The sequence below is a fragment of the Orcinus orca genome, chromosome 20, assembly GCF_937001465.1.
Source record: "Orcinus orca chromosome 20, mOrcOrc1.1, whole genome shotgun sequence".
NCBI classification, from domain to species: Eukaryota; Metazoa; Chordata; class Mammalia; order Artiodactyla; family Delphinidae; genus Orcinus; species Orcinus orca.
This window is the reverse complement of record NC_064578.1, coordinates 17,383,412-17,395,807: the sequence shown is the minus strand read 5'-3', so window position 1 is coordinate 17,395,807 and position 12,396 is coordinate 17,383,412. Positions and strand designations below refer to the sequence as shown.

The 12,396-nt window shown below is 41.5% G+C and overlaps 1 protein-coding gene across 5 annotated transcripts in view; it reads left to right on the top strand.

Moving 5' to 3' along the window:
* The window catches only part of NIP7 (nucleolar pre-rRNA processing protein NIP7), an 83,329-nt gene that overhangs the window by 35,646 nt on the left and 35,287 nt on the right, over nucleotides 1–12,396 (top strand). For 3 of the 5 annotated variants that reach the window (XR_007474521.1, XR_007474520.1, XM_049704010.1), the window contains exon 5: nucleotides 1,109–1,217. The exons of the other annotated variants lie outside the window; for them this stretch is intronic. Coding sequence is in view for 1 of the 3 variants with exons in the window: in XM_049704010.1 (XP_049559967.1) it covers nucleotides 1,109–1,217 (109 nt within the window). In the remaining 2 variants the exon portion in view is untranslated. The remainder of the gene's footprint in view (nucleotides 1–1,108; nucleotides 1,218–12,396) is intronic. 5 annotated transcript variants of the gene reach the window in all.

The following is a 12,396-nucleotide window of genomic DNA, read 5'->3' as shown; positions in this document are numbered from 1 at the left end:
CTGAGATTATACTATGTATGTTTTATATAACCTTCATTTTGCATTTTTCCATGTCATTAATTTTTTTTCTACAGTATCTTTAGCAGCTACATAGCATTCCAATATAGGGATGAACCAACGTCTTCTTTATCTAAACCACTACTGTAAGACGTTTAGGTTATTTCAAAGTTTTGCAATTCTAGACAGTCTCAATATTAGAAACATCCTTTTAACTGTATCATTGCAGAAATTCATAATTGTTTCCTTAGGATAATTTCCTTAAAGTAGAATTACTGAGTCGAATACACAGTAGAACACGGATCAGAACATTCACTCATCACTCTTCCCTTTTATTTTGAACATTGTGCAGACTCCTTAAAATGACTTATAAAGCTTGAAGAATTCGCCTATTTGCCAACCTCATTTTGGGCTCACGTTTTGTGTGTGTGTGTATACAACTTCTATCATTTCCTTTTCACCTACTACTCAATTTGCCCAGAGGCTTCATCTTGTCCATTCCAGCCTAACTAAATCCTTCCTGTTCTTCAAGCCTCACTTAGAAGACATTTCACCCTTTCTTGACTTTCTGGATTAGGTTAAATCCCCTTGCTGCTCCCTCCTTAGCACCTCCTACTTCACCCTTCCTGAAATACGTTCTTCACAGTTAGCTTCTTTGGGGGCTGGTACTCTGTCTTCCTTTTTACCCTGCATCCCAGAACCTAGCCCAGGGCCTGTCACATTTCTTGAGGTTGGATGGAATTGAGTAGGCACGTAAGGATTTTGATACATGTTGAAAAACTGTACCACCAGCAAATTATATTTACTGAAATTTAATTTCATGTCCACCAACAAACTACATTTACTCAAATAGGAACATTCTTACAGCTGCCTCCCATTTCTTACATGTTTGTGTCATGATTTTCTAGATACAGAACAGCTGACTACATAATCTTATGACTGCACAGGATAATTTCCCTGAGTTCTTTTGTCCCTTTGTATCCTTGTAGATAGGCCTGGAGAGGTCCCTTTCTCCTTTTCAAGTCTGTTCTTGTCCAACCCCAGTTCCAAATCCACTTCCATCCTCCACCTTACTGGACATGTTCCTGAGCCTTTACTTACTTCTTTGCAGTTCTGTGATGGATTTGCCACACTGACCTTGGAGAGCCTGTTCCCCACTTCTTCATTGTGTGTATCACTATCTTCCACATCTGCCATATCTTCCACAGGCAGAAGAGTGGGTGAGTAAGGGGCATTTCCAAAGGACTGGATAGGCCTGCAGTGGTGTAGGAAGGAAGTGGGGATATAGGATGTAAGCCAACTATCGGTATCTCTGATGCTCTTGGAATTCACCACCCAGTATCTGGACTAAATAGAGAAATCCCATTTCTGGTGGGTGGGTGTGCCCCCTCCATGGGAGGCCTAGTAACTGGTCTAGCTTCAAAAGCTGTTCTGCCAACCCCACTGGACTAGAATCAGCAAAGATCAAGTTTGGGGCCACTAAAGGACAACTCAGGAGGGCAAGTGACAGCATCAGTGAGGATGTGAAATGACATGATGGATCCTTGAATGAATTAGACACAGACCTTAATCTGTACAGTATCCTGATCTGACAAAATCTTTGTATGGTGAACATTCCAGAATAGGGGAAGAGGCCTCTCAGTCTGACAGATCTTTGGTGAGTGTGGCTACTTTGTGATCCCAGTCTGCCTGCCTTAACCAGGAGCCAAATTACCTGCCTCAGATCCTGACTGTTCCATTTGCTAGACGTGTAACTTTGAGCAAGTTACTTACTTATGCATCTCTGTGCCCCTGTTTCCTCATGTGTCAAGTACAAATAATAGAGGTACCTCATGGTGATTGTATGAAACTTAAATGAATTACTATTTCCAGTGCCCTTAGTGAAGGGCTTGGCTTGTTGTGAGGACTCAGTAAGTGTGAGCTATTTTTATTAACTCAGCCATTGCCTGCCTGAAAAGTCTTTCCTCCTCTTCTCTATCAAAAATCTTCTCATTTTTCTTTTTTTTTAAGTTAAGGTATAACTCACATAAATTGCATAAATATTAAGTGAAAAGCTTGATGAGTTTTCTCCCCATTTTTCAAAGTCCCACCATTATATGGTTGTCCCAACATCACTCTCTTTCTTATCACAAATACCTAACTCTCATCTAAGGAATCTGATTTGAGGAATTTCAGGGCTTCATGCCCTCTCCATGGGCACCAGCAGGAGGCAGTGTGGTATAGGGGAAAAGCCACAGTCAGCATGTTAAGGACCAAATAGGCTTATCCTGGCCCAACAACTTAACAGGAGTACCTCAGAGATGTTGCAGGTTTGGTTCCAGACCACCGCAATGAAGTGAGTCACACGAATTTTTTGGTTTCCCAGCGCATATAAAAGTTACGTTTACACTATGCTGTGATCTATTAAGTGTGCGTAGCGTTATGCCAAAAAAAAAACCCACCTTAGTTTAATAATACTTTTTTTAATGCATTCTTTTATTAAATTAATTTGTTAATTTATGGCTGCGTTGGGTGTTCGTTGCTGCGCGTGTGCTTTCTCTAGTTGCGGAGAGCGGGGGCTACTCTTCGTTGCGATGCGCCGGCTTCTCATTGCGGTGGCTTCTCTTGTTGCGGAGCACAGACTCTAGGCACGCGGGCTTCAGTAGTTGTGACATGTGGGCTTAGTAATTGTGGCTCAAGGGCTCTAGAGCACAGGCTCAGTAGCTGTGGCACACGGGCTTAGTTGCTCTGTGGCATGTGGGATCTTCCTGGACCAGGGCTCGAACCTGTGTACCCTGCATTGGCAGGCGGATTCTTAACCACTGCACCACCAGGGAGGTCCCCTTTAATTATACTTCATTGCTAAAAAATGCTGTCATTCTGAGCCTTCAGTGAATCATAATCTCTTTGCAATAGTAGCATCAAAGATCACCATAACAAATATAATGCTAATAAAAAATTTTGAAATATTGCAAGAATTACCAAAATGTGACACAGAGAAACAAAGTGAGCAAATGCTCTTGGGAAAATGGTGTCTGTAGCCTTGCTCCACACAGGGTTGCCAGAAACCTTCAATTTGCCAAAAACACAATATCTGTGACCCACAATAAAACGATGTATACCTGTACTGGCTTGGGTAAGAATTTAACCTCTGGAAGCCTTGTTTTCCCAATCAAGGACGAGAGGCTACCAAATGGACCCTTCAGAGGGTTGTGGTGAAGATGAAATAAGGCCTATAAACAATGCCTGATATATTCCAGTTAAATCAGTAAGGTTCTAACAAGTAACTAATACCCAGTGTCAGGGAGGGTGCTGTGAAACAGGCACTTTCAGCCAGTGCTGGTGAGAAGGTAAATCAGTACAACTTTTCTGGAGACCAACTCAGAAAAAAGAAAAAAAAAGCAAGAGCCATAAAAATTCCATTTTTTAGAAACTTATCCTATGGAAAAATCATAAATGAGCACCAAGATTTAAGTACAAGGATTTTTCATCACAGGATTACTTATTATGTACAAAAAATTAGAACTGAAACAATCTGGTAATAAAATTAACTAAGTCATTCATAGTAAGGAATTTTATTCGGTACTAAAAATTATGCCCCCCATAAAATAAATAAATAATTATGGACCCAAAGATTATTTCATGCTCAAGATATAATAAGAAGAGAAAAAGATAGAAACATATAATGTGACAACAAATTTATGGAAATAATAATCATATAAAAATTTTTTTGCACATTCACTATTTATCACTTACTATGCTAGGGTGCCTTACATCTGTCATTTCATTTAATTTTCACCAAAATCCTATAAAAGAGGTCTCATTTTACCGGTGTTAAAGATGAATAAACTGAGACTCCAGGAGGTTAAGTGACTTGTCTAAGATATCATAATGAGTATGTTTGAGTCAGATTTTAGATCCAGATATGTTTGCTATTAACCAAGATAGAATGACAAGAGATTTCAAGTTTTTCTTCCTTAGACTTTTCTATGTTTTCCTAATTTTCTCCAATGAGTAGGGGAAAAGATCTCCGATAATGTTATCTTTTATGAAGCCTTAGTATGGTGCCTGACTCATAGAAGAAGCTCAAGAGAGCTCCAGAGTCTAACTTCCTGTCTAGGACAGCATTTTCTGTCAGACGTTACATGAGATTGTCTTGCATGGTGCACCAACATTAAAAATATTAATAATGATGAATTTTTGAAAACATGCACTTGAAATATGTATATATCAATCAAGCCTGTTACTGTTGGATATTATTGCTCAGGACAAAGCTTGAGTAGGTATTTAGGTTAAAAAAAATGAGTAATATAAAGAAAATGTGATGTGAGTACAGGTGGCCTGTGGAGGTACCAAATATTGTGAAGGTGACATGTGAGTGCTAAAGGTCTGCAAAATACTGTTCTGGCTTCTGTGGGCTGGAGAACAGCAAGAGGGAATGAAGCCCAGTGTGGACTGGAGTTCTTCAGGCCTTTTGATTCAGCACATGGGACGTTTGTGTCAAGCACACACCTAGCTAGTCCCTCCCAACCCCCCCAGGCCAAAGTTCTCTGTGGTCAGCAGTGAGAGTGACAGAAATTCAATAGAGGGGGGCATTGAGGTGGAATTAGAGGCAGTCTAGTTGGGAGGCTAAACGAGGGAATTGTCTTGAAGCCAAGGGCACCAAGCATTGGATGTTAGCTTGGGAAAACACTCTCTGTAACTAAGAATGGAGGAAGGTACTGTGGAAACAATGGGAAGCTTAAACTGCAAAGCCGAGCTACTCATTGGCTTCACCTCTTCAAATCTGGGTCCCTTATCCATGCAGGTCAGAGACTCGAAAATGGTCTTGTTCTCCATGGGCATTTGCTCTATGTTTATTGAGGTCCTATTTTGTGAGTAGAAGCTCTGTAGGTTCTAGGGATACAACTCTGTAGATAAAACAGTAATCTTGCCTTCAAGGAGTTCAAGGTCTGGATGGGGGCAACCAACATGTAAAAATAATGACACTATATTTTAATTCTGAGCAATGGTTATGTATTATTTCTATAGTCCCACCACCACCCCATGCCCTGCAAATAAATTCTTCTGAAATGGTTTTTCAAGCCAAAGTGATAAGGAATAAATTATGATTGTATGGGGCAGGTTGAAAGAATCTAGGCTGGGAGTCAGACATACCTGGGTTAGAATTCCATCTCCATCGCACTCTAAACTGGAGGTTTTCAAACTGGAATTACATGTATCCTTGGGCATGAAGCCTTTTCAAGATGGATCAGCCTTCATGTGTTCTCATTCTTAAAACTAATCTATCTGAGAACACACCAAGGTCAGAGATCCTGAGTGTTTCCCTGTCCCAATCATCTTTCTCTCACTTTGCAAAAGATAAGGCATTACCATCTAAATTTTACTGTGATGTATGATACTAGCTTAGAATCCGAGTTTAGTTGTAAATAAAGGCACAATTCAAAAGACTAACTAAGGTCCCATTAACTACTCTCTTATTCATTAAGAGATGAATTTTCAGTGGGAATAATTTTATGCTGCTTTGATCAATATTATTAATGTATAACTAATAATCATAATGCTAACTTAAGCCCAAAGAAAATTGTTGATATTTAGAGCCTTGTGGGCATAATATATTTTTTAAGGTTAAGTTGTACATTGTTGCAGAATAATAAGGTGATGAATAAGGAACTCTCAAACATAAAAATATATTACCTCAGAGTAGTATTTGGTGGGAGACATAGATTTCAAGGAGAAAAAGAATGATTTAAAATGTATGGGGAAAAAAAACACCTGGAAAGAAAAGGGGAATTTCCTGGCAGTCCAGGGGTTAGGACTCTGCTACAGTGTAGGGGGCATGATATGGTCCCTGGTCCAGGAACTAGGATCCTGCATGCCTCGCGGCAAGGCCAAAACCCCCCCCAAAAAACAGCAAAACAACAACAACAGAAAACCAAATGACTGTTCGATAAGGGCTTGTCCATATCTTTTCATTTATTTATCTGTTTGTTTATTTTTGGCTGCATTGGGTCTTAGTTGCTGCACGCAGGCTTTCTCTAGTTGCATAAGTGGGGGCTACTCTTTGTTGCAGTGTGTGGGCTTCTCATTGCAGTGGCTTCTATGGAGCACGGGCTCTAGGCGCACAGGCTTCAGTAGTTGTGGCACGCGGGCTCAGTAGTTGTGGCTCATGGGCTCTAGAGCGCAGGCTCAGTAGTTGTGGCGCGCAGACTTAGTTGCTCCACGGCATGTGGGATCTTCCGGGACCAGGGCTTGAACCCCCGTCCCCTGCATTGGCAGGCAGATTCTTAACCATTGCACCACCAGGGAAGTCCCTGTCCATATCTTTTTTTTTTTTTTTTTTGCGGTACGCGGGCCTCTCACTGTTGTGGCCTCTCCAGTTGTGGAGCACAGGCTCCGGACGTGCAGGCTCAGCGGCCATGGCTCAGGGGCCTATCCGCCCCGCGGCATGTGGGATCTTCCTGGACTGGGGCAGGAACCTGTGTCCTCTGCGTCGGCAGGCGGACTCTCAACCACTGCGCCACCAGGGAAGCCCCCCTGTCCATATCTTTTTATTTTTAAATGGATGATAGTGGATATCAAGTCACTATGGTATTTATATTTCATTGGATATATTTATGACAGTGCTATAACAATTTTATTTTTAAATGTTAAGACCTGTAATGTGCAGAAATTACATCTTTTGTATCTAGTTAATACATGATGAACCACTCCAGAAAGTTCCGTTATGCCTCTTTCAAGTCAGTCCGCATCCCCAACTGCTCTTTTGGTTTCATACATCTTAGTTTTGTCTGTTCTTGAATTTAATATAAACAGAATCATGTAGAAGGTACTCTGTGTGTCTGACTTCTTTTGCATAACCATGTTTTTGAGATTCATCCCTGTTGTTCCTTTTTATTGCTAAGTAGTGTTTCATTGTATGAAAATACACAATTTATCCATTCTCCATAGATATTTGGGCTGGTTCCACCTTGCGGCACTTACATATACGGCTGCTATGGGCATTCTTTTTTTTTGCGGTATGCGGGCCTCTCACTGTTGTGGCCTCTCCCGTTGCGGAGCATAGGCTCCGGACAAGCAGGCTCAGCGGCCATGGCTCACGGGCCCAGCTGCTCCTCGGCATGTGGGATCTTCCCGGACCAGGGCACAAACCCGTGTCCCCTGCATTGGCAGGCGGACTCTCAACCACTGCGCCACCAGGGAAGCCCTATGGGCATTCTTGTAACAATTAAAAAAAAAAAAAAAAGTAAATAAGATGAAAAACTTTTAGATGTCAACTTTAAAATGTGCAAGGAGATACATATTCTTAGGCAGTAGTTTCTTTTCTTTTTCTTTTTTTTCTTGTAAAATATAATATACATTCAAAGAATGCGAAGCTGCTTTCCAAAGCAGTTCCATTTAACACTGCTGCCCAAGCCTAATACTGCAGCCGTCTGTTGAGCATGTTGTTATATTTGTTGCAAATCTTTTCTCTCACTCTATGGTTTATCTGTTATACTCTTTTTTTTTTTTTTTTGGCTGTGTTGGGTCTAAGTTGCTGTATGCGGGCTTTTCTCTAGTTGCGGCGCGCGGGGGCTACTCTTCGTTGCGGTGCGCAGGCTTCTCATTGCGGTGGCTTCTCTTGTTGTGGAGCACGGGCTCTAGGCGCGAGGGCTTCAGTAGTTGTGGCACGTGGTCTCAGTAGTTGTGGCTCGCGAGCCCTAGAGCGCAGGCTAAGTAGTTGTTCCGCACGGGCTTAGTTGCTCCGCGGCATGTGGGATCTTCCTGGACCAGGGCTTGAACCCGTGTCCCCCGCGTTGGCAGGCGGATTCTTAACCACTGTGCCACCAGGGAAGCCCTGTTATACTCTTTATGTAGTATACTTAAGAACCACTGTGTAATTTTAGTGTAATTGAATTTATCATTCTTTTCCTGTATCATGAGCGCTGTCAGTGGTTTGTTGAAGAAATTCTTTCCTTCATAAGTCATGAATATACTATTTTCTAAAAAGCTGTAGATTTTTGCCTTTCACCTTTAAGTCTTTATCCACCTGGATTTGATATTTGTGTATGGCGTGAAGTAAGGTCCAATTTCATTTTTTTTCCCCAATAGGTATACAGGGATCCCAGCACCATTTTTTTTTTTTTTTTACATCTCTATTGGAGTATAATTGCTTTACAATGGTGTGTTAGTTTCTGCTTTATAACAAAGTGAATCAGTTATACATATACATATGTTCCCATATCTCTTCCCTCTTGCGTCTCCCTCCCTCCCACCCTCCCTATCCCACCCCTCCAGGCGGTCACAAAGCACCGAGCTGATCTCCCTGTGCTGTGCGGCTGCTTCCCACTAGCTATCTACCTTACGTTTGGTAGTGTATATATATCCATGCCTCTCTCGCGCTTTGTCACAGCTTACCCTTCCCCCTCCCCATATCCTCAAGTCCATTCTGTAGTAGGTCTGTGTCTTTATTCCTGTCTTACCCCTAGGTTCTTCATGACATATTTTTTTCTTAAATTCCATATATATGTGTTAGCATACAGTGTTTTTCTTTCTCTTTCTGACTTCACTCTGTATGACAGACTCTAGGTCTATCCACCTCATTACAGATAGCTCAATTTCGTTTCTTTTTATGGCTGAGTAATATTCCATTGTATATATGTGCCACATCTTCTTTATCCATTCATCCGATGATGGACACTTAGGTTGATTCCATGTCCTGGCTATTGTAAATAGAGCTGCAATGAATATTTTGGTACACGACTCTTTTTGAATTATGGTTTTCTCAGGGTATATGCCCAGTAGTGGGATTCCAGCACATTTTTTAAAAAGATCTTTTCCTAGTCTCTATGGTGCCTCCTTTGTTATAAATTACATGGCCATAGAAGTGTGTCTGTTTCTAGGGATACACCATTTTTCAAAATCATTTGATGGCATGTGCAAGCAGAAAAATTATGAAGACCACTCTGTTAAACAAATTGTGTGGCCTTTGTCTAGTCATTTAACTTCCCTGAGTTCCCTGCACTATTGGGAGAATATAATGGGGTCGCCCAGTGAAACAGCTAGAAGTTTTGACATAATAAGCCTCAGGTAGCAGTAGTAGAAGATTTGGGTTTTTTTTTCCTTTTTTCTTTCTGTTGTTATATTTTAAGTGCTATGGAGTACATGGAAACCACACCTGCTTGTGTCAGGAACTGCCAGAGGATGTGACATTTGGGTGGGTCGCGAATTACGGTGGAATCTGTCATCCTTTTTCATGACCGCAATCTGTTGGCTGTCCATGGCGCATTTCCCATGTGTGTTTCATCTGCATTATATTTTATCTGGCTTAGAAGGTCCCAGAGGGAAAGCACTGTGCCCTGCCCCATGTGTTGCTTGTGGGGACCCCCAGTAGCAGTTGCCTAAGAAGACCTAGAATTGGGCTGGCTCCATGTCTGTTAGAGACAGACATGTCACCCAGGGCAGGGCTGGGCCTTTTAAAAATTCCTGCCACTGTAGTGCTGCAGGATTCCTGAGTTTCACCCACACACTGCTCCCTCCCCAAACCCCAGCCAACGGCCAGCACACATACTGCCAAGGAACTCACCCACTCACCCCCAGCGCTACCACCCACCGGAGTGGTGAAATCCATACCACATCCCCTGTACAGTCTTACCTCTGGGAGAGAGAGCATAGGGTCTTGCACACAGTAGACACTCGATAAGCATCAGTTGAATAACAAATGAGTAACCATATTAAGATTAGGATAGAGGAGCACATTTCCATCTGCTGCAGTGTAGCAAGAAGTGGGTAGGTAATGTGCTGTCCCCAGTCCTGAGTGTGCATTGGAATCACGGTGGGGAGGGAAGGGCTGTTAAATATACAGATTCCCTCCCCCCAGCTAATGAATTAGAACAGAGAGGGAATGTGCAGAAAGGAGTTATTTTAAATTAAATTCTCTGGGAGATTCTGGTTTTGATGCCCAGTCAGGGATGGGAATGATAGGATTATTAAACCTCTGGACCCATTCTTCATTAAAAGTACCAATTTGACCATCTATCAAAATTTTAAATTTGCATGCCTTTGAACCTACATTTCTTCCTAGATTTTATCCTATGCCCCAAAATATAGACACAAAGTTATTTGGGGCAGCTTTTTTTTTTTTTTTTGGTCGCGCCAGGTCTTAGTTGCGGCAGATGGGCTCCTTATTTGCAGCACTTGTGCTCCTTAGTTGCAGCCAGAGGGCTCCTTACTTGTGGCTTGCTGGCTCGGGGCAGCATTTTTTTTTTTTTTTTTGCTGTATGCGGGCCTCTCACTGTTGTGGCCTCTCCTGTTGTGGAGCACAGGCTCCGGACGCGCAGGCTCAGCGGCCATGGCTCAGGGGCCTATCCACTCCGCGGCATGTGGGATCTTCCCGGACCGGGGCACGAACCCGTGTCCCCTGCATCGGCAGGCAGACTCTCAACCACTGTGTCACCAGGGAAGCCCTCGGGGCAGCATTTTTGAAACAGAAAAATACTTGAAACTAGGAGAATGTCCATTCATTCATTAAACAAATTTTATTGAGCATTATTCTCATTACAACAGACAGCAGTGACAACAAGAAAAATAATAAAGTCCTTACTTTTATAGAGACTGACATTTTATTCCATCAAAGGAGGACTGAATGAATAATTTATGATACACCCAAGCAATGAAATATAATTCTTCCATTGAAAGAAACAAGGTTGGTCAATATATACTGCTTTGAGAAGATGTTCAAGATATATGTCTTTTTTTTTTTTAAATGAGCGGACTTCCCTGGTGGCTCAGTGGTTAAGAATCCGCCTGCCAATGCTGGGGACATGGGTTTGAGCCCAGGTCCAGGAAGATCCCACATGTCGCAGAGCAACTAAGCCGGTGTGCCACAACTACTGAGCCTGTGCTCTAGAGCCCATGAGCCACAACTACTGAGCCCACATGCCACAACTACTGAAGCCTGCACGCCTAGAGCCTGTGCCCAGCCACAAGAGAAGACATTGTAATGAGAAGCCTGCACACCGCAACAAAGAGAAAGCCCACACGCAGCAACAAAGACCCAACGCAACAATAAATAAATAAATAAAAATAAAGAAAATGAGGTATAATTGAAATAACGTTAGATTAGTTTGAATGTATTACCTATTGAAAATCAGTAAAATAAATCAAGGAAAAAAAGAGAAAAGCATGTTACAAAACAGTGCATATAGTATTGTCCTATTTGTGTATAAAATATATATACTTATGCATAGGTATATACAAATACACATAAGTAGAAAAAATATGGAAGAATATTCCCCAAAAATTGTTAATGACAGTTATCACTGGGAAATACGATTGAAAGGAGGCAGAGTTCATATTTCTCTTTATACCCTTTCATGCTTTTTAAACTTTTTAACCTAAGGAAATATTACTTTTCTAATTTTTTTGACTCAAAGGAAGTCCACATAACCTGGAGATTTTAAATTTCCAGCAGGGGGCAGCAGTGATTCTCAAATATTTCTGATGCCAGCGCAAAACAGCATCAGTGTCCACGGATTTGTAATTCCAGGCTCAAACACTATACTTGCATCACCAGATTATAAAGGAAAACAAAAAGCGATACCACAGAAAACTTAAAATGCTGTAGAAATTGTTGTGACAAAGCAATTCCTATATGGCTCTTTCTTCTTTAACATCTGTACATGCGTCTACACTGCCTTTTCCCTCTCTGCAGCTCACAGTTTTCTCATCTGGTTTTAACAGATTTTAACTGTCTGTTAAAATCGGACAGTTTGACGAGCTAATTTAAAAGATCTCTTTCCAGCTCTAAAGTTCTATGACTTTAAGAATCTAAATCAGCATCAGGAAGAAACAAGCCCCAGTACCCTCTGAAATTAATTGGCTTGTCAAAGAATCTGCTTTACAGCCCTTAGCTGATCAGGATGAATTATTACCGGTTTATCTGTAGTGTAGATCAAAGAATACTTTTTTGGGGGGGAGGGGAGGATGTTGGTATTTATTCACTCCACTGATGGAGAAAAAGGAGAACTCTCCCACTCTATAAATGTTTAGCATGTGTGTAAAGGTCGAAGGTCTGGTGTTTAGAAATTACACACAGGCTTACGAAAGAATCTTCACTGGGTTGGCCAAATTAAACAGCAGGCAGTTGTAGAGAAATAAACACAAGTTAACATTTAACCACTAGTCCCTGTTCTTGCTGCTGAGTCTTTCTCAATAGGAGGGGCCTGAGAGGGTCAGCAGGCCTGCTAACAAGACACTGAACTCTTCTGGGAAACAACGCATCTACCACTTTTGTAAAATACATATTTAATATATATATTTAAGCATCTGAATCATAAACTTTCTCAGCTATTTTTCATGCCCCAACAGCAGTGCTTTTTTTAATGGATAACCCTTAATAAATTGTAACATTTATTTAATTTTTCTTTTAACATTTGCCTA